Genomic DNA, 27,555 nt, shown 5'->3' with positions numbered 1-27,555 from the left:
ATTATCTATGTAAATGTAAATAGATAATTCCGACACTCAATCGGCCCAATTTTTTCTTATCTTTAAATTATGGATCAGTTGTAGTCAGTATTAGATGAGAGAATGGAATCCCTAAAACCTATTTGGAATCTTATTTTTAGGAACCAATCATTATGATTATATGTATTAGAAAACAAGTGGCACAGCAGGGCACACAGAAATTAGAAACCTATAGTATTATCATGAATTAAAATGCACAAAAGTTTAAGTATCAATCTCGCTTCGAGGTCGTATGCTATATGGCTATTTGGGTGCCTACTTATACGGCTATGTAGGTTTATTATGCTTGACGTATGAGCTGCGTGAACAAATTGATTATTTATTATGATTCTCAACGTTGCGATAACAAAACAGTAACTCAAATTCAACGATGCAAAACAATCAAATAATATTTCACACATTTTCAAAATATAAGGTCATTAATAAACTGGTTTGCACTTGTTAGACATTTAATCAATAATGAAACGGTAAAATTAGTCTTAAATAGTTTACACTTTACCGGAATAAGTTAAGTAAGTACATACGTTTATGGTATAGGAATAATTGCCAGTACAGTAATTTGGTTATTTTCATTAAGTACAACTATGTATATATAATTTAATTTGTAACTTGAAAATAGGTACCCAGGAAGAATATGCCTTAATTATTTGTTGAATACCTGTACGTTGTATTACTCTAGTACCTACAATAATACGCTAATATACTAAACTTAACAAGTAGATGTTCTAGAAAGTTGTGGACTTGATTGTTTATCCAATTTAAAGCTAGTGCGATGGTAATGGTCATGGCTTTTCTCTGTGTCCATTGCGAGGTTGTCATGTCCTTGCGTAAGGATCTGTGCGTCGCTATAAAAAACACCACCAGCTAATTCCGAGAGGCGCCTGCGCCGTCTCGTGTCCTTGTCATCTGCAATACTTGGCGGCCGCACGCTCGAACTTCGCCGCCTTTCCAACCCCATACGCGTTGGTATCCGTAACGCTTTCTGAATCATAAGCAGTTAACCAATTCTTACAATGTAAACACACAAGTTCACTGAGTGGTGAAACCTCTAACCAAATTCTTTTAGCAATGCAAAGGCAAAGTCAGAAATATTTGTCTGTCTAATGATAGACATACGGACAAACATACTATATACTGCTATAGAAAAAAAAGAATATATAAAAATGAATATTGAGGCTGATTAAAAAAAAATCTTGCTTTAAATATTGCTAGGCATTTATATTCGCAAATGCCAAAATTTTGTTATGTTTCACCGGGATCGATACAAATTTTTTAAACGTAATGTTTGCTGTATATAAATATTAATGTGTGTTAAAGTCAACGGATGCCTACCTTTAATTTCTTCGGCAAGGCACTTAATAGGGATATGACTGGTGGTGAAATTAAATCAATTGGCACATGGGCGGGATCCGTTACACCAGTTATCACTGATACAACCATTCCAGCTAAGACGGTAGCTACACAACCCAGGCTTGAATACCATAGGTATGAGACTCTGAATAACCAAAAAACTGCTTCGTCTTGGTTTTCGCTGCAAAAATATCCATTTTTCACCAATTGTAAGGTATACAAATAGACCGTACAAAAAATTAGAACCGATTAATTGTTATCATGTGTGGACCACAAATTATAGCGAGAGTGCAAAATAGGAAACATTCTACAAACTAGTATTACCTTGGGGAAATAATCAAGGAAGTCAGATTATAGTAAGCAGGACAGGAATCCGTCGATGTAGGAAGCCGCGGAAGTGGAACCTGCGCTAGTTGTGCACCACCGCCCGCCACAACCACTACGAGTAGCCCAAAAATACCGCCTGCCACTGCACCCTGTGAAGAAAATAATTTTCAAAAGTTTAAGGCTTTTGATGAACCCCTGGTACGGGTTTATAATTAATGTGTAATTTCCTTTAAAATAAAAAAATAAAATATGTTTATTATGGAACATAAGATACAGGTAAGTATCACTTATTCCACGTCATTAAATTTGAATTTGTAGGCATCCCTACTCATCGGCAAAGAAGACAGAGGGTGTAGGCCGAGAGAAAAAGCCTGCGTAAAAAACTCTCGGTACTCTTTTAAAATAGCAAATCATCAAAGTTTAAGTTAGGATCTCACGAAGTCGCATTTAATTCGCTAAGTTGGCGCTGTGTGGTCTAAGTAACATGTGCACTAATACAGAGTAACATAATTATAAGCACAAAAAATCAAAATTATAAAAAGAGTGCATATAGTTTTAACATATTTACCGTAGAATTGGCCCACGGGAATAACATTCCTAAACTAAAGAGACCCAAGGAAACACCTCCAGCCATGCCGTTGAATGAGAGCGCCAATTGTAGAACTGGCCCAAGTCGTTCCACAATGAAGACCAGAGCAAATGAGATAGCACCACAGGCCAAGCATACCCACTTTGCTATCTAAATAATAAAAAAAATCACTTAGGAATTTAAAGTGTCTTATTAAAACTTAGACTTCGATGAGTATTCTAAGTTTTATAAGATAATGTAGAAATAATGAATAAAAGATAAAGGTATTAAAATAAAACTTAGGTTTATAGCATATATTTAGCTGAAGTACAGTTTAGTTACTTTTGTCTTAGAAGTATTAACGTTTTTACCATTGCCCCTTTCTCTTCTGGAAGTGTTATCCCTAATAAGCCGTTTGCTAAGTCTTGGCACGCGACTGCAGCCAGAGAGTTTAGGGCTGATGCAACAGTACTGTGGAAATAATTAATACATCTTAAACTTTCAAATATAGCACTAAATTTTAAACGACAATATAAATAAAAAATAAAAATATTTCTAAATAAAATTGTCTCGGAAGTTTAGCATATTTTTATTGTAGCATGTTTAATTTGCAATCAATTAGTTTATTTCGCTGTGATTGGCTCATTACTATACTTAACATATTAAGAAGTAAGTTATTTATCTTAGGAAATTTACTAATCCGTTTAAGAGCAAGAATTTTTAAAGTTTAGGTCGGTATTATACAATTAAACCTAAATCTGAGAGCTGTCAAACTTTTTTATGAATGTTGAAATTATTGAAAACCTGGTTTAAACGGATTAATAAAGATAATTAAAATTTGTGCAACGGTTTCTTTTATTAAAAATGTATTTAGGCTCCTTACATAAAAATATTAAAGCTGACACCAAATGGACTTGATTAAGGTTAAATTCGAGGGAGATGTCTCAAATTGAAACCGGAATGCTATCTGGACATTTCTGGTTAGTTCTTAATTTAAGACCTAATACTGAATCTGAGTTAGTGATTCGAGAGCTATCATACCCAACGGGTTACAAGTTTTAATTGAGTGTATTATAGTGGTGTTTTAAAAATGGTTAATTTTATTTGTAATAATTCCTAAGAATTACCTAAGTAACCAATCTTTAATTTGGAACATTAGCGTTCGTAGGTTATTTGTCAGCGTACAGTACCTATGATGCTTAATAATAAACTTAATAATAATAAATAATAATGTATGTTTATTTTCGGTTTAATTATTCTTATTACATCAGAATGAGCAATAAAATATTTACCCGAGACTAGCAGCGAAAATGCCTGCGACGAAGAAGCCAGGAACGCCGGGGTATTTTCCAAATTCCCTCACCACATACAATGGAAGTAATCGATCCGATGCACTGATAACTCCAGCCTAGGAATTGGTAAGTTTATTATTGTATACCTATTGGTAACAGCTATGGGATTTAAGGTTTATTTTTTTTTGGTTTCTGAACTTATGAACTTTTGATGGATGTATTTATTTTTTATTTTAAAACGAGATAAGCACGTATCTATCGATAATCATAATATTTAACTGTGAAGTCATCTTTAAATCATCATTCTAATATTTTATTTTCGTTTTCTCGGTTTGATTCGACATTCAACTTGAATAAACCAACCGCGCGACATAGTTATTGAAACAGTACATAATACAAGACCTATTATACTAATTTATATTCAACTCACCTGTATTGGATCGCATCCAGCATAATGGGCGGCAAGCACTGCTCCGGTGATGAAATTCACAGAATACACGGCAATCAAGCCAATTGCAGATACCCATAGAGCGATTCTAGCTTGAGATATGCGCTCAACAGATAAGTATTTTTGTACGGATGCCTGGTTTGCGCAAAACATGCTCACCCAGTACATTGTGCCTCCAACAACTACTGACCAAAACGAATGGCGGACCGTGGGATCAGGGTCCATGCTAAAATAATAAAGTTTTTATTATATTATTCCTACCATTTAAATATGCAATAAACATAGCTTCTCTTTACAACCTGTTAAGGCAACTTAAATAAAAGAGAAACCCAATAAATTAAAAATATTATAATTCAAAGTATTCAGTATTTTTACGCTATTTTGTTTTTTACTTACATTGACCAATCTCACATTGGTCAAAAATTATAAATAATTTAGTTTGTCTTTGAGTTTCTTTATCATTTAATATTGTTCTAATAAAGATGACTTAGTACAGACAAATTACCGAAAGCTCTAAATTTACCTGACACATACAATATAATCCTGCATATCTACCGAGGTGATAGGGCAAATAGTTTATCGCGGAAGATTGTTGCCTCATCTAATATATCGATGTCGAAATGGATTAGAACGTATTACTTACAAGGAGAAATTATTTTACAAAAGTGAACGGTGCAACTTTGAGATCTATCTAAATAATTATTGGTAAAAGACTTTGCAACACTTACTCGAAAAAGTGTAGTCTATCAGAACGTCTTGAATAATCCCAAACTGCGTTAAGACCGCCAACTTGATCTGCACCTAAAGCTAATACTGTCGCTAATGATGCTAATAGAACTGCTGATTGAAAGGAGTCGGTCATGATTACTGCTTTCATTCCACCCTGAAAATGTAATAAACCTCATTCATAACTGAAGGACGTCAAGTGGAAATACATTTTCGGGATAGACTTATATCGTCTTAATCTTACATAGATGTTCAAAGTAAAATCAAACGACATTCACCGCGTCTCCATTACACTGTTCCTACATACTCCTTAAATAGGCGCATTATGCTCATAATTCGATAAAAATTCTAAAATAGTACTGTACCATGATATTTTTTAGGTTAAAAAGGAACAATCCCACCAGACGTTGTTATATATATCAAAGGCTTAGTGGGTTTTGAGCCTATCTAGTAGATTTAGGTGATTACTTACTTGGGAAGCGTAAAAAATACAAACTACGTAGACCAGCGATACTGCTACGTAGGTATTTAATCCAGTTACTGAAAAAAAAATGCACATTAAAGCACTGTGTATACAATTTTAAACCTACATTGAAAAAATCGGGCATTTTTATCAGTTCCGTGGTAAATGCAAATTCAAATGTATGTATTAAATTAAAACTTCGTGCTTAATGGCTAAATGAGTCATTTTAAATAATACGATAAATATCATGGATTTTAATAAAAGAGTAATTGAACGTTTTCATTTAATTCTTCGATGCTTTTTAAGGCAAGTCATCAGCCTCCCAACTCTTCTAAGCGATTGCTTTTCCCGGGGAATTTAATCGAGGACATTTATAATTAATGCATTTAAAAGACGTGCGTGAGTGGAGGTAGGCGCTATTCCAACTAGTCTCCATACCCAGCTCTGTAAATTGAATACCATAGCAGAATTTAAAATTTTACCGTCCATTATTGAAAAGGAACTGTTGCGAAATGCTATGAAGTCATATTCACATTACTATAACTGAATTAATTTTACGACCCTATTATTGTGTCATTGTGTGTCGTTGTATTCGCGTTACGTTTGGAATTTCATAATCGGTCGTTATCATAATTTCGATTTTCTTTTGTCGACAGGAATACGCGCTCGGAACGATTTTAATCTAACCAGACTCCGAGATGTCATTTCTGTTAACATCTTTTTAATAATTAATAATAAAATGAAAGAACGCTATTGCTTCACAATTTTTTTAAAGAAACTTCAAATTCTTGTACTTGAAATCTCGAGATTTTATCCAAAAGGTTATATACACACGTACGGTAGTCACAATTCGCAATACGTTTCACATATTAAATAATATAATAAAAATCCAACCATCCGAGAGAGCAAGAGCTGGAGCATAAACAGCCACTGCAGTGTACAATATCATTTGAAGCATGTATAATGCGCTTGCATAAACTCGCATAGATTTGCAGAATCGCACCTCCTAAAAACAATGCGTAATAAATAAGTAAATACACAGCAATTCCTTCACTTCTTACCTCTTAATCAAGGACTACTATATAGTTTATACTAGATTGTATAATCAATTGTTTACGACCATATCCACATACCTAGGTATGTATTACATCCACATGTTTGTTACTTAAACTGATGAGCAATAGGTATTGATACACATTGAACGAGGGCTTGACAGTTTATTTAATTCTAAATTCAATTAAATAATTATATTATAAGTAATTAAACCCGTTTTAATGTTTCGAGGTGGTGAGCAAAATGTTCTATTGAAAATTTAGTTGAAAAGTTACGGTTACCAGGTATTCGTAGCATGATGTCAATCGAAGCCGCATAAAAACAGGTAGATAAAGTTGACTAGAAATGGGAACAACCAGAACAAAGGCAATGCAAATCATCCAAAACTGAGCCCCAGCTATGTACATTTCTGCTGGATTGCCCAATAATTCGATAGCGGTTATAAAACTGAAAACAAAAAATAGTTAGTTTGTCCTAAAAATTTGACGATTCGATTTATATTAACCACATGCGGTTTTTATATGATAAAATCACTTATGCATCTAGGCGCATTTTCTTATGTGTGATATACAACACAGGTGCCCAACAGCAAGTGCACAAATTTATTGAATCACTGCGTAAAACATTGAATTGTGGTTGTAGTAAAATCAAAATAAATACAGGAATATTTTAAACGAGAAATTTATCAATTGTCGTGACATTTTTGTCGGGCCAAGATTTTTAGAAAAGAATATGTGCCGAAACATAAAAAAACATTCCAAACACATCATTAACAACGTTAGTTGAATAGAAGCGTAGACAATCTTACCTTGCCGCTAAACTTAAAGCCATGGGAAATGTTCCCATCGATGATCCACCTAAAAGAAAATCATCTCCCGTCGTTTGTTTCTCCCCACAATATCCATAAAATACGCCGATTGCACAAGAAACGAATAGCATAGCAGCAAGTACCCCATAGTCTTGCCAGTGAAAAAGTTCCGAAAGATCGGTCTCATTGCCGGAGCTGGTATTGTTTATGGACGTACTGACATTGAGGGTTGATGCAGAGGCGGCCGCAATAATGCACGATGTAGTAGTAAAAACTACAAGCTTATGTAATAACGTCAACTGAAACAAAAAACTTTTTAATGATAAATTCATTAAACACATAATATGGTATTTTTAAAAGTTATCCGTTCTACTTGCAGATCAGGGCCATACACATATGAGGACCGTGAATCTATAGACAGCAGTCCTGACCACCTTTAATGGTTTTACGCGTTTATTAACGTATATTGAACACCCTAGAATTGCATTAATAACGGAAGTTAATTGTGCGTAGGTGTCGGTAAAAACGGTTTTGATCAATGAGTTACAAGGAACGTGTGTATAACGTTAATTCTAGTGATTTTCCAATTGCATTAATTAATAGATTGCTTTAGTTTTTCAAGCTGATTGTTTTTTTTTAATTCAACTAGTTTTACGTAATTGCTTTAATCCAACGAAGGAACAAGAACCGATCCACACTAGGAATATATTGAATCATTATTAATTGTTAATTTAAATCTATGGGACCGTTCTTATAGCTTTTGTGTTAAATTCAAGATGTTAAACAGGGATTTTGTATTCTAATATTTAATTTAATCATTAGAACCAGCGAGCAATAATAACTGAGCGTCTTTCTTTTTTGAAGTTACTTCAGTGTTTATGATAAGAGTTTAAGATACATAAATGTAATAATATATTCAATTACTAAATTTCCATTAATCGAAATTGAGGAACTGTATTTTTTATAAATTTGTATCAGCATAACTTAAAGTCGACGTTACGACCATTATTTCAGCTTCTTCTACGAAGCGATCTCGTTAGAGAGCTGAATTGGAAAAAACCGGTTCAGCGTTCATTAAAACTTCTTTACGGCGGTAAGTTCCGGATAATATAAAACTATATGGGGTTACTGACAGCTCATGGGATTGTTTGCGTGGCTTCATACATGATACATTCCAAGCAATTAAAAGATACTTGTCATAATAAACTCCGCAGTTTAGAGAATTCGAGACCATACAAAAATAAATCAATAGATTTTCCTGTTTCTTGTTACGCAATTAATGTTTCTTTCCTGGCATAATCGCAAATTCAGGAAAAGCAAAGACAACTTCCAAAAGATGAGACGTTTGATGATGAGGCTTTAAACGAGTCTCTGTCTGTAAAACATGAACAAATTATTGAATTACTTATGTTTGAATTAAAAGTGTATTAAATTATTTGTTAACTTCGTTACATAAATACAGGTAACATAAATTATTAGGGAAACAACGGGCGGTAAATAATTAAGTATTATTGTATTAACATGTTCTTATTTATATATTTTTTTATATATGCTAGCTAGCAGAAAAAACATATTCGAATTTGAATAAAGCATTCGGATTAAATTTAACGCGAATTGAGCAGTTTAATTTTAACCTTCTTTCTACATTTTATGAGATTTGGATCGATATATTTATTTTATACTAGCTGACCCGGCAAACGTTGTTTTGCCATGTATATTATTTCAAGGAAACATTTATTAGTTAAATAAAAATAACTATCTACTTTAATTAAAAATAGGGATTAATCGTAGAGGGGTCATAGTTAAGGGTTGTATGTATTTTTAATGCCACATAATAAAAATAAAATATTTTTTTTAGGTGGACACCCCTCTATCACTTAAGGGTTTGAAAGACAGATAGTAGCAGATTCTCGGACTTACTGAATATGTATAAAAAAATTCATAAGAATCGGTCGAGCCGTTTCGGAGGAGTATGGAATCGAACATTGTGACACGAGAATGCTATATATTAGATTGGTATATGTCTTATCCTACTTCTGCGTTTCGCTCCCGTAGTCGATTTTTTTTAAATTTCATAGATCTCGACTATGAAATTTAAAAAAAAATAACCAATAAATAAAAAAGAAAGTAACGAACGAAAAGAACGAAGGATAAACGGGGGGGGTTTCGTTTATATAATTTTATAATATTTAACTTTGATTCATTTATTTTATATTTATGTCTACCATATGGACTATGATCTCAGGCCAAGAAAGTTGTCCTCCGACTTACCTATAAAGGAAAACGCTAATAATACCGATATGAAAATCTGAGGCCAAGACTCATTTGGGTTGTAATGCCACTGGCTGGATGTATGTATGTATGGTAAGAAAACGTTACAATGCCCCAATCAATAGGAACTTCTTTTTATGTATTTTAAAACTCTATAAATTTAACTAACTATATACAATATACATTTTATAAGAAACACTGCCACAGAGACTATGTACGTTAAGCTTGTAAATAATGTAATTGCTGGTGGCATTACTACTAACATTCATGTTGGAAATATCTACTGAATTCATAAAAACTAAAATTGATGTAACAACTACATAAGTCTAATTTTCAAAATACAACCTAGAAAACTTCATAATCTTCATAACATTAACCTTTAACCATGTCATAAAATAATAATTACTTTATGTATGTATTAAGTTACGAAATTATGACATAGTAATTGGCACGTAACAACTTTTCGTGAGTGTTTCCTAGAGCGGTTTCTTAATTCTCTAAGACGCGGACAATCCAAAAGTGAGTGTAGCTATCAAAATATGAATCACATACGAAGATTTAATGGATATAATTATAATTCTGATAAACTCATAAGACAATCTAAATCATGTATAAATTATAGTTTTAAAGAGATTTCTTAAACTCTACATTTTTACCTTAAGTAAAGGACAACGCCACTTGAAATTATCTATTGCCATTCTTGAATATTTTGTAATTAATCTCTGTCCATATTACACTTTATCAAAGAAAAAACGTTCGACCGTAATCGAACTAGTACACGTCCTGACCACACTGTTTAGTTTTGACTGTACTGAACGCCCAACATGCACACCAATAAATGGTAATTAATCCGATGACACAGAACACTTTGTCTCACTCCACATTGTTTATATGAACCTTTATTTCGGCTTATCAAAGAAATGCCTTCACTAGTCAATATATCACTGCACTATAATTAATATTGCCACGATTCGAACTTAAGAAACATGTAAAATTAAGTGAATTTAGTAATCCACCTTAATCTTATGGCGCTCATATACGATACGTGGTATTAATCAAATTTTATGTTTATTTGGTAATTTCGTGAAATGTATTTTCAGCTGAAACAATTGTAACGTTAGTTACGTTCTTGCGCCTTTTTTACAGTAATCAAGAAACATTATAATGCTTCATACAATCTATACAATAACATCTAAGTTGTGCGTGCTATCAGAATTGATTGGTCAACCGTGGAATCATTCGTCAGTTGCATCGACACCATGATTTCAGTCTAACCACTTTAAAATGCATAATATTTTTAAGGTAAAATAAAAAGGCTATATGTTTTGATCTGTGGCTATTAATATTCGTACAATTACAATTAATACGCAATGATTGGCATAGGTGCTTCTTACCAGAATCAAACTTTATATGACGTAGGTTCTGAACAAATTTCGTTCAATATTTTCCGAACTTTGCTTGCTCAAATGGATATTTCCAACTAATTACTGACATTACTTCACACGTGTCGCGAGGCTTAGGCACGCTTAAGTTGTTATTTGTTTTCAACAAAAGGGGCACTTATCGCAAAATCCATATTTCACGGTTATTCAAATCGTCAGATTGTTTATTCAGTATATTTTTTAACTTAAACACCTATAATACACTTGGCGTCAAAAAAATCGCACCTTTCCTAAAATTCGTGTCAAGCGATTATAACTCCGAAGATCCTTCCTGTACCCTATCATTATAAGTATCATTTGCAAGCTAATGAAATCCCTTATTTGAAAACTGTAGGAAATTGGCCACCACCCCCATAAAAAAAGAAAATTCTGGGAAAATGTGAAACAATGTGTATTCTGATCAAAATTACAAATAAAAGGAACAATACAAAAATTAAAAATAATCAATGACAATCCTTAAAAACTGGTCTTAAAACCTAGTGTTGCCTCCTCTAGCCCTCCGACCAGCTTCCAAGCGGTCAGTCATGGACCTGATGAGCCTCACGACGTGTTCCTAGGGAATGGTGTCCCACTCCTCGATGACGGCATCTCGAAGCTCATCGAGAGTGGCAGGAGCTGGATTACGGGCCCGAACTCGCCGTTTCAGCTCGTCCCAGAGGTGCTCGATAGGATTGAGGTCGGGGCTTCTTGCTGGCCAGTCCATAACCTTGATGCTAACTCGACGTAGGTAGTCCTTGACAATCAAGGCTGTGTGGCACCGGGCGTAGTCGTGCATGAACTCGAAGTTGGCGCCGACAAAACCTGCGCATGGGACCACATGCTCCTCCAAAACCTCGGTGATATACCGGTGGGCAGTCAGAGACCCCTGGTCGCGACCATCTCCAGCTCTGGAGACGCACATGAGGTCTGTCTTCCCGTCGATAGAAATGCCGCCCTAGAACATGCAGGATCCTCCTCCATACTCGACGGTTTCCACGATGCAGGCTGGTGTGAAACGCTCCCCTGGTCGCCTGTAGACTCTCTTACGCATGATGTTGGTGTACAGGCACACTCGGGTTTCGTCGGAGAACAGGACATTCATCCACTGGTCGAATGTCCGCGGCACGTGCGTTTCGTAAAATAGCTTCGTTTTCGTCCGGTGGATGCCAGTCAATTGGGGACCTGTAGCAGCTCTCCGGGGCAGCAAATTCTTCTCTCACAGCCTTCTTCTGATAGTTGAGATGCTGTCAGCTGTCCTTCGAGTAGCTCAAAGCCGCTGCTGTAGCTCCACAGCGTTGGAGAAGCGGTTCTGCAAAGACGTCGACACAATCGAGCGATCACCTCTGACGGTAGTGCAGCGACGTCTCCCGGATCCATGTCTCCTGATGTAACCTCCAGTCTCTTGGAACCGTTGGTATACCCGTTGCACTCGTAATCGGCAGATTTTCAGTTGCCGAGCAACTTCATCCTGCCGTAGGCCGATTTGCTGTGGGGCCACCACTTGAGCTGCTTCTTTGCCATGGTATCCATTTTCACTGGGTTTTTTCTTGTCGAAGCTCTTCAGGTGTAACCTCTGTAACGTCTGGATAGCGAATAACCCATAATTGACTTTTACCCCCTCGTTTTATACGCGTCCAGGGTGGTACAATTAGTGAGCCTCCAAACGCGTACATCGCCACTTTTTAATCAAAGTGCTGGCGATTTGTGGTTTTTGATTTTCCGTAAACAAATGATTATTTTTTTGAAAGCTTATTAATTGAGCTTTTAAATGATACTAATAATGATAGGGTACAGGAAGGATCTTAGAAGTTATAATCGCTTGACACGAATTTTAAGAAAGGTGCGATTTTTTTGACGGCGAGTGTAGTATAGGGAACTGACTTATCTTCATTAATTGTAGGACTTATTAAAGTCGTAGAGTTAATTATAGGTACCTACTCTAACAATAAAATTGATGAGAGTCACGTTTTCTAAGATCCTATTATGTCGTTTGTAGATCTATAACCAACTGTTTTAGTAACTGTAGTAGTATAATAATAGTTACCTATATTTTTTTAAATAAAATATTATGTGAAAAACTAAAATTGTTAGAATAAATTTTACGATAAATGAAAAAAATCTATTTATGCTGTTAAATACTAATTTCTTAAAAAAATAATACGTATTGCGATGTTGTCAGCAGGAGGGCTGAACCGTAAGGTTGCGCAAAGCATGAGGACCATCGAAAGTGCCCCCACCCTAGGTTAGAGCGGAAACCTCTTAAATACTCTGCTTCATTCTCTCTGCTGGACATACACTGTCTTTGCCTGCGTACTATTTGTGCATCAGGATGTGTCAAAAAATGGTACATGACGTAACTTATTTACCCAGCGATATTATTTCACTGTTTTAGTAATAATTATTTAATATAAATTTATTATTTGTATTATAATAGTATTTTATTTGTGTAGGTGATGCAGACAATAATTTTCGCGGCGGTGTTGGCGTGTGCTGTAGCGAGGCCGGAGCCCCCATCATCGTATGGTCCCCCGGCGACGTCTTACGGGGTACCTGCCCCGCAGTACGGTCCACCTCAACAACCGATTGTTCACAAACATGTCTACGTTCACGTCCCGCCTCCCGATAACGAACTGCCCAAACCCCAGAAGCAAATATACGTGCCTCCTCCACAAAAACACTACAAAATAGTGTTCATTAAAGCGCCAACACCGCCAACGCCGACCGCACCAGTTATTCCAGTACAGCCTCAGAACGAAGAAAAGACACTTGTATATGTGTTGGTTAAAAAGCCTGAGGATCAACCTGATATTGTGATTCCCACACCTGCCCCGACACAGCCATCAAAACCGGAGGTCTATTTCATCAGATATAAGACACAGGTAAGTTAATTTATTAATCTCATTTTTGATGCGGGATTTTTTGCGCTAAGAGGAACGAAATGGGCTCCGACTTAACGTTAAAATTTTATTTTTTAATATTAATATACCTCTGACAACGATATTATAAAAATGTGTTTCATAGTGTTCATATCCTATAAAACAACTTTACAAATCTTTTTATAATTATATAAGTATGAGGCCATTTTTTTTAGAAAAGGAAAGTATGTTAACCACTACAATTATTTATTGTTATGAATGGCATTACAACATATATAATGGTGTAGCTTGAATGCAAATTACTTATATGTTCGTACAATTTACTATGAATATTTTATAATTTAATACGATAAATTCGAGTAACACTTAAATCACAAATATTTATGTCAAGTTATTGTAATAATTTTATGTTCATTAAGTATTTTTTATTCTTTCAATTAAAAGAAAATTACATTAATGTATTACTTTAAGAAAAAGACGCTAATTATAAACTAAACGCAATTCATCTGAAAGGCATTTTATTTGTTTTTTTTTTATTTCAGAAACAAGACGGATACCCTGCTGCAGCGCCACCAGCTTCTCAATACGGTCCACCCGCTTCCGCTCCATCTTCTGAATACGGCGCTCCTTAAAAATAAAAATTTTAGAAACACGCTTTCCTTAGAATACCTTTTAACGTAAGTAGGAAAACCAAAAATATGTATACATTTATATTTTTATATTTAGTATATGCTAAGTTTGTTGACCGTGACCGCAAAACGATAAATTGTAGTTAGTTTGTGCCATTTCTTAACCCTCTTAGTTTGTGTCTCCAATAATTCAAATTTCGAAATTAATCTTTCAATAGACTATCGATTATCGAAGGATTTTTCTATTTTTTGGCAATCGAAGCTCTCATTACGTAGATGGCATAGCTACATCAACTGTAACACAAATTAACCTATTTCGTGTCGTAGTAAATAAATAAAAATATTATCTGTGATATCAGAAATAAGAGTACTTAATAATTTAATATGTACACAAATTCGACTATTTGAGATTAATATTATTTTTTATATATAATATTTATCTATTGGAAACCAGATATACCTACGCAGATGATCGAGTAAAGCCAATCGCTTATAGTTATTTTGATTAGTTCAATGGGTCATGCGGGTAGAATCATTATAGAGAAACATCAGCTTAGTTATATCAATTTCAACTGCATAATGCAAAATATATTTTCTTGTAAATACACTTTTTTATATGTACGTCTTGTTGATAAAAAATAAAATGTTGATGTTAACTGTCTTTTTCTTTTAAAACCTTTAAGTTAACATTTTATACCCACACGTACTGTACGTGATAAATTTTAAAGTAAATATTTCTTAATCACCGTGGATCGGCCATATTGTGTAATACAGCGCTAAATAGCTTACGAGAGGGTTGTTAGTGTAATGCTAAAAAGGAAAACTTCGTTATGTGTAAACTAATATATAAATATTTCAATACAATATATTATATAAAACCATGGTATGGCATAAAATATCTGAAATAAAAAGAAAATATCTATAGATTGTGATACGCAACATTTCAATATTTGATAATGTTGCGTTGCCCATAATCTTCGCTAACCTCTTGGTGTTAGTCATTACCCATCGTATACATTCGCTCTATATATGTACATACATCTATTAAGTGCATAACATACTGCACATTTCTTAATCTAAAAAAATAACAATGTATGTAAAGATTATGAACTATCACACGGAATTATGGTTATATCCGCGCTCCATACTTTCACGATACGAGAAGCGACGATGGTGGGCCATTGTATTTCATTTCCGCGTGCTAAATTGCAGGTTGTAGCGTAAGTAATGTAACCTTGGAAGCACTGTGACTTATCTGAAAATAACATTTTACGATAATCTATCCTTACTTTAAATTACGTTATATGATGGTTACTCACTTGATTTCCAATATTTCGACACATTTCTACTATGGTTGCGTCTTTCGTTTTGCATTAAAATTATATCATATGAGTTTGAAATAAGCGCGAATGTTCTATATTTAAAACATCCAAAATAGCCTCAGTTGCTGTTGGTGTTTATTTTAATACTGATCTCGAAGTTATTGGCAGTTGCTTAGGACTAGGTCACTCTTCTAGACGTTGTTTGTAGATTTTTAAGTAAAGATATGACGCTTCAGATTGAAACCGAAGTTAATTTAGGCCTTGAGCCATGTGTGGCCGTCTGGAATAAAAATCTATTTGTTGGAACAGAATGTGGATCTGTTGTTGTAAGTGTTGGTTATTAGAGAAATTTCTTATGTTAATTATAATATGTTTTTTTACGTTAATAAGTCAGATTAAAACAGTAATTTACGATCTGTACACTCGGTAGGTTAGTAGCTAAGTAGTTTTTATTCTAGGTACTAAATCAAAATCTTCAATCTGAAACGAAATGGGCAGCTCATGAAGTACAGATATTTGCTATGGCCGTAAGCAACACTAATGTTTATACAACTTCTAATGATGGATGTATAAAAGTTTGGACATTAAAAGGTGAAGAAGTAACTCAATTAAAAACCGACGGCGCCGATATAGGAGCCATGTTTGTATTAGGTGAAAAATTGTATGCAGGAGATGAAGGTGGAAATGTAAGTTTAACTTCTTTATAGAAGCAATTGAAATATTAAAATCAGGATACGCTGAAATGTTTATGTATTATTTGTAAACTATTTAAATTAGAGTTTACTCGCGTAAACTAAGGACAATATTATGAGTTAACTAATGAAAGCTTTACGAGTAGGATATAATATACATATATTTAATTAAAATCTGTGTTGTAGAACATAAATTCAAATAAAATAGATATTATTTAGATATATTTGTAATGTTTAGAACAGAATTTACACTCACATATAAAGTTAACTGGATTTAGTTAAAAAGATAAGAAAATCGTAATAAAATAACCGTCTATATTATTTCAAATAACGTTTCTAGTACTATTTGCTAAAGCTTATTTTTAGGCGCAATACGTGCCTAAAGCTACTTTTTTTTTACAGATTTTTGTCTACGAGAATAACGCATTGAAAGCCTTCTACAATGTTTTGGAAGAAGTTAAAGATGTAGTTGTGCAACCTCCTTATATGTTTACTGCTCGTGATCTCTATGTAACAATAACTGAAATTAAACCTGGCAAGTATTTTGAATGTAGCTTTCATATGTATTATCATATTATATTTAGGTAAACGGATGGATTATCTATTTTTTTAATCTAAAAATTGAAAGACGATACATATATCTTCAATAGCGTTTTAATTTCATAAAGCGAGAAATAGTCATTTAAGTTCTTTTGAATAAATTATGTTATGTAACACATTATTTTAGATCAATCAAAGGATCAATTTGTCACTCGCCATGTTATGGAAGGAAGGGCGCCCATGAGGATACTTAACGAATCTCGTTTAGTGGTGATAGGAAGAGGTGGAAATAATTTACAATTACATGAGTTATCTCTTGAATCGAAATTTAAAAAACTGCATGAAGTAAAGGTATTTATTTAATGAGGTTTACCACATCATACACTACTATAGATAGCTATGGTATATGTTACAAGCTCTAACATGCTTATCTAAAATACTTATATGACAATTCAGGTAAACATAAATGTTACAAAAATATCTAAAAAAAAATACGAACAGTTTTTGCTAAACAGAAAAAAAATACCAGCAAAACAGAGGATTAAGTATGACATAGGCACATAACAATGCTTTCTTTAAAATTGATCAGCACACTACCGAATATATCCAGCTCCGAATAAGTACTGTTGATTCCGATATAATCGCGAAAAATTCGAAATAGTGGTGCCTGAACTCCTAGGTTGGTTTTTGCAGATGGAATTTGGAAAATTCTGATTTTAAACCGTGGGAGTGAGTAAGGGACGACAATGTTATGTCCTGTAAGAGGTTATTGTTCTGTATTTGACCATTTAGCAATTTACATAAGAACGTAAAACCGGCTAGAAGTCTCCGATCCTACAGTTCTAACGTCGTTGACCATTATTAAAAAGAGTAACGGTCCCAAATGGGATCCTTGAGGAACACCAGATCGCGCAATGTAGGGAGTAGGCTCAGCGCCCCAACCTCCAACAATTACTGACTGAGGCCCGTAACGATTACATTATCATAAGCGAATAGGGTTCATATCCTGGTTTTTAGATCTTCTATAACAGACACATAGGTGGTCAGCTTTATAAAAACGATCCAATCTCCAATTAATAAACCCTATGTCAATGTTGTGAATTGTCTAAAAATGTGTCAAAGTCGGAAGTCCCAATCTTTACAGGAGGAGGCAGCTATATCTATACATATTAAAAATCTCTTTATTATTTGATTAATATTTATATATAGCTAGCTGATCCGGAAAACGTTGATTTGCCATGTATATTATTTCTAGGAAACATTTTTTTAGTTCAATTAAAATAACTCTCTTTTATAATAAAAAATAGGGGTTGATCGTAGAGGGGTGAAAATTAAGGGTTGTATGTATTTTTGTGTGTTGTATCATAAAAAAATAAAAACAATTTTTTTTTCTAAAAATAAAAAATAAAAATTTGGGGTTATTTATGACTTAGGGGTTTGAAAGATAGATAGTTGCCGATTCTCAGACTTACTGAATATTCATAAAAAAAATATTTTTACATAATTAGTATTGGAACGAACATTGTGACACGAGAATTTTATATATAGAGATTAGATACTACCAATTACCATAAGTCTTCAACATTGACGTTTTAGTTCTTAATTCTTGAACGTTATGATAATAAATGTTAAACATCGTAAAAATAAAAGATTAAATCGTGAGTTATTAAGCTTAAAATACAATAAGTTTACTCTAATATACTAAGTTAAAAGATTTTAGTTTTTTCGTTACTCTTAATAACCGAGGCTTGGCAGTTTTCGTTTTTTCTTGTAAAAACGTGTCCGTTGCGAACCCATACAAATGTATAGGTACTGCTTCTTTTTAGCTTTCAAGCGGGTGCCCGCGTAAAGAGCGTTATTAAAAGATTGTATATGTTTGGATACAAAAATGGGTTTCATAGTTCATTCGATACCAAGATGACAAGAGTTAAATTTACCTTGTGGATTCTTCTTATTACATTTGCTCACAGCAGAAAAAACAAAGTCATGTGCAAGCAGGCTACATAACTTAGCTACCAAGAATCGAGACCTAATATATTGTTTTTAATTTGAAACATTAAACAACTGATTTTGTAGTAAAGCATACTTACCAACCAACACCAATGTTTAAGTGTAGATTATTGACCTATTTCCTATTTAAGTAACCCATTTGCATTAGTGACATTTGGTATGCACTACACAAGCATTCATTCTACCATCTACCAGTACTTATTCCTTTACATACTTTACATACAATACTTATGGTTAATAATAACCAAATAATACATATTCTCAAAAGTTCTACATATTCATAACTAATATTAGCATACATATTTTAATTTTAACTATTAAACAGCACCATATAACTTTATCCAGAATAAATAAAGCTTGTTGTTATTAGGTAAGTGACATGATTCTGACAAGTCTTACAACCAGTGGTGACTTTGCTTGGACTGCTGGCTGGGATGGTTTTGTGCGTAGATGGAAAGTATCTGGTGAAAGACTTGAGGCTGCAGGAGAAATGAATCTTGGTGGATGTATTAATGCTCTAGTGACATCATCTTTGGATCATGTTTGTGCCCTTTTAGCAGGTGGTCGTGTTCTTATAATAAAATCTATGTAAGTTTATGGATTTTATCAGATTGTACTTAATTTTAATGTTAGTTCTGCAAAAATGCATTTTATTTATAAAATAATGTTTAACTTTAATATAAATATTAATAGGTTTAGCTAGAGCTGATGTAGTATTTGCTTTTGTAATATTCTTTTAAGAATTCAATAAAGATATTTTCTATTAAGACTTTTTGTTTGCTTTTATTTCATATAATGCAATATAATATATGTATAAGGAGCACAAGTAAAAGTCACATATTAAAGAACACTTTTAATAACTACTATATAGATTTTACATAACCAAGCATTGTCTTAAATGATAATTTCAACATCACATAAATCGCTTTCAGCTGGAAGCTTTATGGTTTTAGGATTAACATAATTTGGATCAATTGGTTTTAAGCCAGCCTTCTCACGTCTGTACAATTCCAGGTAGGCTTCTCTTTGCGACCAGTCTTTCAGATGAATATCAGGATAGTATGCCCAAAAGAAACCACCAAATACAATGCATAAGCTTATAGTAAAGAAGTAAGATGCATGATGAGCATTTGTATCATCTTCCTTACTAGTGTAGTCAAACCCATAGCTTACCCAGTTTTTATCTTCGGTTTTAGTTTCACTGACAGTGGCAGCGCTATCGCTGTTCTTCTTGGACGTAGAAATAGCGCGACTACTTTTAGCTAAATGATTCCAAAGAGATCGCTGTATCATAGGCATATGCCTTAGTTTTATCAGCGCTGCCATTGTTTACTTCAAATACAAATTTTACCTTTAAATCAAATATGGTCGAATTTTGAACAGTTTTCTCTGTAAACTTAGCTGTTTATTCTTTCTTCTTACAGCAGTGAAAATTAATTATGAAACCATTTTCTTGACAGAAAATGTGAAAATTTGCGAAATGAAACTAAATAATGTGGTCAATTGTCATTCGGCATACATATTACCAATGACAAGTCTTTGATGTTACAAACTTATCTGTGTCTGTGCGTGCGGGTCATAAAAAAAAATTGATCGTATTCGCCGGTTTTCTCGATCTATGTCCATATTTATAACACTCCCTCGTACTTGGAGTGAAAATACTCCAAATTTCAAGAATTTTATAGACGCACTTATCAATTCTTGTCACGATGGTGGTTCGCCAATACAACGAGGAGCTCAAATATCTGGAAAAGATCAACGCGCATTGTTGGAGAATTAAAAAAGGCTTTCAACCCAATATGAATGTTGAGGGCGTGTTTTATGTTAATAACACTTTAGAGAAACTTATGTTAGATGAACTACGCAACTCCTGTAGACCTGGAATGACAGGAGGATTTTTACCTGGCGTAAAACAAATAGCCAACGTAGCTGCATTGCCGGGTATTGTTGGTCGATCTGTTGGTTTACCAGATGTTCATTCTGGATATGGTTTTGCTATTGGTTAGTATATTTCTGCAATGCCTAACTATGACTTAATTGGATTTTGATTTAATCACCCTATAAAATGCAGTTTTATAATAGCAAATTCTTTTAACATATTTAATTCCTGTGATCAAACATTTCTTTTTTTTGATGACATTCTGAAATATTTAGAGGCAATTAGATTTATATTACCTGGGTAGATAAGTAGTTCCTGCACCCTATTTTCCCCCATACAAACTCACGAATTTTGCTACTTAAATTACGAATGCTCAATATTCACCAATTATTTTTATTGCAGGAAATATGGCAGCTTTTGATATGTCTAATCCTGACTCTATTGTTTCCCCGGGAGGTGTAGGATTTGACATTAATTGTGGAGTCAGGCTTTTAAGAACAAATCTACATGAGAAAGATGTTCTTCCTATTAAGGTTTTTGTGAATTATTATTTTTGAAATTTGAAAAATGCTAGCTGTAATTAAGTTATAAACATTATTTGGTATATTTTAGGAGCAATTGACCCAAAGTCTATTTGATCATATTCCTGTTGGAGTAGGTTCAAAAGGAATCATTCCTATGAATGCCAGAGATATGGAAGAAGCGTTGGAAATGGGCATGGATTGGTCGCTAAGGGAGGGTTACGTATGGGCTGAGGATAAGGAGCATTGTGAAGAATATGGAAGAATGTTAAATGCTGATCCTTCAAAAGTAAGTCTTAGAGCAAAGAAAAGAGGTTTGCCACAACTTGGGACTTTAGGTGCTGGCAATCATTATACTGAAATTCAAGTTGTTGATGAAATATATGATAAATTTGCTGCTGGTAAAATGGGACTTGAGAGATTAGGTCAAGTATGTGTTATGATACATTCAGGAAGTAGAGGTTTTGGGCACCAAGTAGCAACTGATGCTTTGGTGCAAATGGAGAAAGCAATGAAAAGAGATCAGATTGATGTAAATGATCGACAACTAGCCTGTGCAAGAATTAATTCCAAAGAAGGTCAGGATTACCTAAAAGCTATGGCAGCAGCAGCTAATTTTGCTTGGGTCAATCGCAGTTCAATGACTTTTCTAACAAGACAAGCTTTTGCCAAGCAATTCAAAATGGCTCCTGATGATTTAGACATGCATGTTATTTATGATGTTTCTCACAATATTGCTAAAGTAGAAGAACATATAGTAGATGGTAAATTAAGGACCCTTTTAGTTCATAGAAAGGTAAGTTTAAAAACATATTTAGCAATAACTATAATATAAATACATTTTGTATTTATATTATACAAGGAACAATTGCCAACAAGGCTTATAAAATGCTAGGTTTTATATTAAGGTCCTCTTCATCCTTTACAAATGTTAAAATACAGAAACTCTTTACAAAACACTTGTCTGTAGTATTTTAGAATATGCCATTGTAAACTGGTCACATTTCAAAGTGCACATAAATACCATTAAAACAGTTCAAAAACATTTCCTTAGAAAGCTTTGCAATCCTTTACACTTCAGTGACCACCTATTGCACTGTACTATATGAAGCTTGTTTAGACTATTTCGAGTTAGATACCCTAAAATTCTGACGTGACTTCATTGACCTTGTTATTTGTATAAAATATTTAACTTTACTACTCATACTGACCTTGCAAAATTTTCCTTTATAATTCCTAGAATTCAACATATTAGCTGCTTCTTTTAATGATTTTTAATGAAAATATGTATTGATATATTTTGGAACAACCTTCATACTTTCAATAATCTTAATGAGAATTGTTTTTTGCTGTTTGCTTGTGTTTAATTTTTTATTTGCTAGTTTGAAATTATTATGTGTAATATAATTGATGTGTATGTGTGTAAAATTTGTGACGTCATATTTTCTTGTATATTTAAGCTTACATGTTGTTTTAGGACTTATAAATAAATAATTATAAAACTTATTTTCAGGGTTCTACTAGGGCTTTTCCACCTCACCATCCTCTTATACCTGTAGATTATCAATTAACTGGCCAGCCTGTATTAATAGGTGGTTCTATGGGTACTTGTAGCTATGTCCTCACAGGTACTCATCAAGGCATGACTGAAACATTTGGTTCCACTTGCCATGGAGCGGTGAGTATACTTTTATTTAAGGAATGCTTGGGAGCTATTAATTACATTTATGACTTGTCTGCTCAAGTACACACAGTGTGAACTATTATTTTCCTAAATAGGTTGTTTATGAACTTCTCTTTTTTTAGGGAAGAGCTCTTTCTCGAGCAAAGTCGAGGCGTAACATAGATTATAAGGAAGTACTGAACAAACTAGAAACCATGGGAATATCAATTAGAGTTGCATCGCCAAAATTAGTAATGGAAGAAGCTCCAGAATCATATAAAAATGTTACAGATGTTGTCAACACTTGCCATGCAGCTGGGATAAGTAAAAAGACTGTAAAATTGCGTCCTATTGCTGTAATAAAGGGGTAGTTGTGTTATAATAATATGATTATCTAGTTTCTCAACCAATATAATAACTAACTAGTCTAATTGACTAATGTAATTTTAGTCATAGACTATATCAAGACTATGATTTATGTTTATTTTACAAAAGAAACAAATTACATGCATAATGTATTTATTTTCTCAACAATCTACTAAAATTTACTATCTTGTAATAATACTGCTTCTACTAAGGCCTACTGTAAATTATTATAAAATAAATATTACATTAAATTTTTAATTTGTCTGCTAAAATTACCAGTAGAGCTGTTCCTAGAAAAAATAATCCAGGAGGAATAACTGTAGAAGTGTGATCAATTTCATCTGAAACAAATGTTTTATTAAATTTCTTAACAAGATACTTTTTTTAATAATACAAACATATTTGTGTATAATACACTATTTAAGTTAATGTTTTAAACAAATTGGTTCTCAAGATACCGTCTTTTTCCCTGTCTTCATTTGTCCATCCCATGCATCTTTTAAGTGCTTCTTCCCAACGCTTACGGCGTATTTCTCGCTCTGAAAATTGAAAAGGAACTTTTGCTAAACCAGTTTCTTACAAAATACCTGTTATCATATATTATCTAGCATAAATAGATTTTTATTTTATTTACGTAACGTAAACGTTTAAAATGCAAAGCCGAATTAGGCATGCAAATGATGACAAAAAATTAGATGTACTAGAAAAATTTTAGTGTTAGTAATATTGAATGCTTAACCTTCACTAGATATTACTGGCAAAAAAGTATCTGACGGTGGACTCGGTGTGGTGGGAGGCCAAACACGCAGGGCTCGGCCGGCCACGATGGCTGCCCCAAGAGCTGTGCTCTCCATCATTAATGGTCGAATCTGATGTATTTCACACGAAACAATATATTACAGTTATTAAAAACGATAAGATTATCAGAATTATATTTTTGAAATACTTATAACTGCCCAACTTTATAAAATCTGTAAATCCGCTGTAGTTCTTTTAAAATACGTCACAATCATATCGAATTGGAATTATGTGGTACAAAAGAAACTATTTTGATTTCCATTCGTGCATCGCCGAAGCCCGATTGCACCCCAGGCTTGAAAATTACCCAGACAAGTAATAGGAGTTATGAAAAAAATTACCACGGGAATTCCCAGGATGTCCGCTTGCATTTGCATTAAAGCTGAATTTTGTGACATGCCACCGTCAGCTAATAGCTTTCGTAATGGCGCACAATCACTGGCCATAGCCGCTGCTACAGCTCGTGTTTGCTGGCAAACTGCTTCCAATGCTGCACGGATTATATGTTCATTGCGCGTTGTACTACTAATTCCACACATCACACTGTAAACATTATTTGATTGTTATTTCCACGACCCACCACTCCTGTTTGGTTTGGTCTCGACAAAGAATGAGCAGATTGAACATTCACTTACCCCCTGGCATCTTTCCTCCAGTGAGGTGAATACAACCCATTAAAAGCTGGTACAAAACATATACTTCCTTCCTCATTATCTGCCACTTGAGAGGCTAAATATTCTGATTCTGATACATCATTCAATATACCCATACTTGTTTGTAGCCATTGCAGTGTGTCACCTGTAGAGTATTGTACTATTTGATTAGCGAGGTTAGCTTTCATTTGGAAATGCAGGTGAAGATGCAGGATAGGTTCCTAGGTCTTAGAAAACAAATGAACATTTATTCTAATTGCCTCCATTTTACACATTTTTGTAATGCGTTACATGAAATAGCTACTTAAAATAAAAATAAATAGATTTGCCTAAAATATTTTATTAAATGTATTTTAAGTTTAATTTACAATTAAAAAATGTAAGATGCATGAAAGAAGATGGAGTAAATAAAATATTTAGACATACCTTAACATAACATGTGGAAAGTATTCTCATCATGATTCTATTTTTAATATATTAACAAACTTATGACTCCCTTATGTTGAAATCCACATTAAACTATGAATGCAAATATTTATAAATATCTTTATAATAGTTAAATTCTTACCAGCCACTGCTACAGAACCTTCTAATGCATATATGGCAGGTGTATCAGGGCCCAATTTATAAGCTACTGTTGTTAATAGTCCATTTTGTGAGTGTAGAATAGATTGCCCTAGAAATTATATATTAACTTTTAGAGCTTAATCCCTCCTTTTATGTTATAATATTGTATAAAATACGGATGGAATATTATACCTGTATTATACAATAAAAAACATCCAGTCCCATATGTACATTTAACCTGGCCAAAATTCATGCAATTTTGTCCAACTAATGCTGCTTGCTGATCTCCTAGGCACTAAAATTAAAAAAGGAAATGTTTAATATGGTTAATTTTATGAAAATTTCTGCCTTGTCATTCATTATAAGCAAACTCTTTTGTTTATACTAAATAACTTACGCATACTCCATAAGAAGCCTACCCCTGCAATTGGTGTGCCTAGAAGAGATCCCGTTGAAATGTAACCATATACTTCAGAGGAACTTTTAATCTTTGGTAATATTTCAGGTGGTATGTCGAAAAATCTCAACAATCCTTTGTCCCATTGTAAATTTCTCAGGCACATTAGTTGTGTACGTGATGCATTTGTTACATCAGTTACATGCACACCACCACGGCATCCTCCAGTCAAATTCTGAGGTAATAAAAATTCAATTGTTAGGAACAAATATATATAGACCAATTAGTACTCATTTTATTCTTATATGATTAAATAACATTACTTTTTTTTTTTAAATACCTTAGCTTATTGATTGTATATTATACTGCAAAAAGTTAATGGCTGTGTGATTACTTTATAAACACCATTTAAAAAAAAATTGTAGACAACTTAAGTGTTGCAAGTTATCATAAACAGTGGCAGAATGAGCACTTGAAATATAGGTAAATAGTAAAATTCTCATTTATATCAGTTAAAAAAGTTTTAGTGCAATGCGTTTTTCTTGCTTTAACCTAACACAATTTATTTTTATACGTCATATACTTTATATTACATATTATGTACTTGTTATTTCATATTTTGAAATAAAAAGGTTTTGTTTGTCTATTTTTATGTCTTATATCTTAAAATGCCATCAATGTAGTATATTTTCACTCTACTAAATTATAATTTTTTTTTGATATGATAGAAAATGGTATAATAGCATCAACTAAATATTTTACATATAATCAACAGAGCCATTGTATTGAAGATCTCTTATAAACTTACCCAAATTAACCATGAGTCCACGGTTCCAGCCATACAGTTGCCATTTGCAACTGCATCTTTAATTTCTGTGACATTTTGTAAGAGCCATTTTAATTTCACTGAAGAAAAGTAGGTTGACAATGGAAGACCGCTAGATTGGGTGACAGCATAAATACTTTGTGTTGATTTACTTTTAATCAAATCATCAACAATTTTAGAAGTTCTCACATCTAGCCACACTAAAAAAAAATATCATTTATTAGAGAATATATTATATAAGGTATGAAAAAGTATATACTATGTAATTAATACAATTGAATTGAAATACATGAATTATGCAATCCCCACCTATTGCACTATATAAGGGTTCTCCAGTCAAAGAATTCCATACTATAGTGGTTTCTCTTTGATTAGTCAGACCAATGCCAACTAAATCGGCAGGATCAATGTCCAATTTTCTCAAATTATCTATGGTAACCTGTAACACCAACCAAAACACAGCTAAATTGCAGCTCCTTCCTTTTATTTTTTAAAGATAAGGAAACATCTTACCTCTATGCATTCTAACACAGCACTTAGGATTTCTAAAGCATCTTGTTCTACCCAACCTTGTTGAGGACTAAACCTTTTGAGAGTAAGCTGATGGTAAGTTAATACTTCAGATGTATTCGCAGCAAATATCTGTTGAAGATTTAGTGTTTATAAATTTGTTTTGAAACATTACACTTTTTTTAATTGCAATAGACTAGAATAATACCAGAAATTTAACATTTGATGTTCCTTCATCAATAGCACCAATTAGAGGGCCAAAATTTCCAAATTCCCGCATAATATCGTTATCTTTATTTACATAATCATGTGATAACTAATAAGGACGAACAACATTAAATTTGTTTTTATATCACTTTTTTAACTTAATATTCAATACTTATTAGACATTTTTCAATTTTCTGATTTCTGTTATCCGTTGACAGCATAGCATAGATTTGTTGACAGCAACTGACAAGACAGGGGCTCGAGAGTCGAGACAACTGACAAACTCACTTTTCGACAGTAGTGACTCATTAACGCTAACCGAATTTGTATGGG

At 33.4% G+C, this 27,555-nt stretch overlaps 6 protein-coding genes across 6 annotated transcripts; 3 read left to right on the top strand and 3 right to left on the bottom strand.

Annotated features, from left to right (window-relative positions):
- Positions 1-470: 470 nt before the first annotated feature.
- LOC125052811 (sodium-coupled monocarboxylate transporter 1) lies at positions 471-10,503 on the bottom strand. Its single transcript, XM_047653820.1, has 13 exons — positions 10,002-10,503; positions 7,075-7,373; positions 6,548-6,713; positions 6,108-6,219; positions 5,223-5,290; positions 4,753-4,907; positions 4,007-4,250; positions 3,577-3,692; positions 2,656-2,755; positions 2,285-2,455; positions 1,714-1,865; positions 1,372-1,570; positions 471-1,021 (listed from the first exon to the last, which is right to left on the bottom strand). Exons 1-13 carry the CDS (start codon positions 10,041-10,043, stop codon positions 749-751), a joined length of 2,097 nt encoding a protein of 698 aa, XP_047509776.1. The 5' UTR covers positions 10,044-10,503; the 3' UTR covers positions 471-748.
- A 2,456-nt stretch (positions 10,504-12,959) lies between these two features.
- On the top strand, positions 12,960-14,927 carry LOC125052815 (pollen-specific leucine-rich repeat extensin-like protein 1). Its single transcript, XM_047653824.1, has 3 exons — positions 12,960-13,110; positions 13,217-13,645; positions 14,185-14,927. The coding sequence occupies exons 1-3, from the start codon at positions 13,096-13,098 to the stop codon at positions 14,272-14,274; spliced, it is 534 nt and encodes a 177-aa protein (XP_047509780.1). The 5' UTR covers positions 12,960-13,095; the 3' UTR covers positions 14,275-14,927.
- An 856-nt stretch (positions 14,928-15,783) lies between these two features.
- LOC125052814 lies at positions 15,784-19,604 on the top strand. The gene is made up of 5 exons (XM_047653823.1): positions 15,784-15,919; positions 16,052-16,279; positions 16,688-16,820; positions 17,013-17,176; positions 19,206-19,604. Exons 1-5 carry the CDS (start codon positions 15,818-15,820, stop codon positions 19,425-19,427), a joined length of 849 nt encoding a protein of 282 aa, XP_047509779.1. The 5' UTR covers positions 15,784-15,817; the 3' UTR covers positions 19,428-19,604.
- Positions 19,605-19,675: 71 nt separating this feature from the next.
- Positions 19,676-20,332, bottom strand: LOC125052816 (NADH dehydrogenase [ubiquinone] 1 beta subcomplex subunit 11, mitochondrial). Its single transcript, XM_047653825.1, has one exon. It carries the CDS (start codon positions 20,159-20,161, stop codon positions 19,730-19,732), a length of 432 nt encoding a protein of 143 aa, XP_047509781.1. The 5' UTR covers positions 20,162-20,332; the 3' UTR covers positions 19,676-19,729.
- Positions 20,333-20,412: 80 nt separating this feature from the next.
- On the top strand, positions 20,413-23,640 carry LOC125052813 (RNA-splicing ligase RtcB homolog). Its single transcript, XM_047653822.1, has 5 exons — positions 20,413-20,836; positions 21,117-21,247; positions 21,327-22,031; positions 22,749-22,913; positions 23,042-23,640. The coding sequence occupies exons 1-5, from the start codon at positions 20,545-20,547 to the stop codon at positions 23,267-23,269; spliced, it is 1,521 nt and encodes a 506-aa protein (XP_047509778.1). The 5' UTR covers positions 20,413-20,544; the 3' UTR covers positions 23,270-23,640.
- On the bottom strand, positions 23,401-27,454 carry LOC125052812 (glycerol kinase-like). The gene is made up of 12 exons (XM_047653821.1): positions 27,224-27,454; positions 27,019-27,147; positions 26,815-26,944; positions 26,488-26,705; positions 25,702-25,914; positions 25,475-25,577; positions 25,284-25,391; positions 24,698-24,860; positions 24,404-24,605; positions 24,004-24,133; positions 23,723-23,803; positions 23,401-23,605 (listed from the first exon to the last, which is right to left on the bottom strand). Exons 1-12 carry the CDS (start codon positions 27,293-27,295, stop codon positions 23,511-23,513), a joined length of 1,644 nt encoding a protein of 547 aa, XP_047509777.1. The 5' UTR covers positions 27,296-27,454; the 3' UTR covers positions 23,401-23,510.
- Between the last annotated feature and the right edge of the window lie 101 nt (positions 27,455-27,555).

This window comes from Pieris napi, chromosome 10 (genome assembly GCF_905475465.1).
Source record: "Pieris napi chromosome 10, ilPieNapi1.2, whole genome shotgun sequence".
Classification (NCBI taxonomy): Eukaryota; Metazoa; Arthropoda; class Insecta; order Lepidoptera; family Pieridae; genus Pieris; species Pieris napi.
The sequence above is the reverse complement of the archived record's forward strand: the minus strand, read 5'-3'. Positions and strand labels throughout refer to the sequence as shown.

Bases quoted from the DNA above. Each gene is read 5' to 3' on its own strand.
- LOC125052811 (XM_047653820.1), bottom strand. From the start codon at position 10,043: ATGGCAATAGATAATTTCAAGTGGCGTTGTCCTTTACTTAAG. The intron at 7,374-10,001 runs GTAAAAATGTAG...TTTTTGTTTCAG, and splicing joins GGCGTTGTCCTTTACTTAAG to TTGACGTTATTACATAAGCT. The intron at 6,220-6,547 runs GTAACCGTAACT...CATTGTTTTTAG, and splicing joins CATCATGCTACGAATACCTG to GAGGTGCGATTCTGCAAATC.
- LOC125052815 (XM_047653824.1), top strand. The intron at 13,646-14,184 runs GTAAGTTAATTT...TTTTTATTTCAG, and splicing joins TCATCAGATATAAGACACAG to AAACAAGACGGATACCCTGC.
- LOC125052814 (XM_047653823.1), top strand. From the start codon at position 15,818: ATGACGCTTCAGATTGAAACCGAAGTTAATTTAGGCCTTGAGCCATGT. The intron at 16,280-16,687 runs GTAAGTTTAACT...TTTTTTTTACAG, and splicing joins CAGGAGATGAAGGTGGAAAT to ATTTTTGTCTACGAGAATAA. The intron at 16,821-17,012 runs GCAAGTATTTTG...ACATTATTTTAG, and splicing joins AATAACTGAAATTAAACCTG to ATCAATCAAAGGATCAATTT.
- LOC125052816 (XM_047653825.1), bottom strand. From the start codon at position 20,161: ATGGCAGCGCTGATAAAACTAAGGCATATGCCTATGATACAGCGATCT.
- LOC125052813 (XM_047653822.1), top strand. From the start codon at position 20,545: ATGGTGGTTCGCCAATACAACGAGGAGCTCAAATATCTGGAAAAGATC. The intron at 22,032-22,748 runs GTAAGTTTAAAA...ACTTATTTTCAG, and splicing joins CCCTTTTAGTTCATAGAAAG to GGTTCTACTAGGGCTTTTCC. The intron at 22,914-23,041 runs GTGAGTATACTT...CTCTTTTTTTAG, and splicing joins GTTCCACTTGCCATGGAGCG to GGAAGAGCTCTTTCTCGAGC.
- LOC125052812 (XM_047653821.1), bottom strand. From the start codon at position 27,295: ATGCGGGAATTTGGAAATTTTGGCCCTCTAATTGGTGCTATTGATGAA. The intron at 26,706-26,814 runs GTGGGGATTGCA...ATTTTTTTTTAG, and splicing joins ACCCTTATATAGTGCAATAG to TGTGGCTAGATGTGAGAACT. The intron at 24,134-24,403 runs GTAATTTTTTTC...GAAATACATCAG, and splicing joins ACATCCTGGGAATTCCCGTG to ATTCGACCATTAATGATGGA.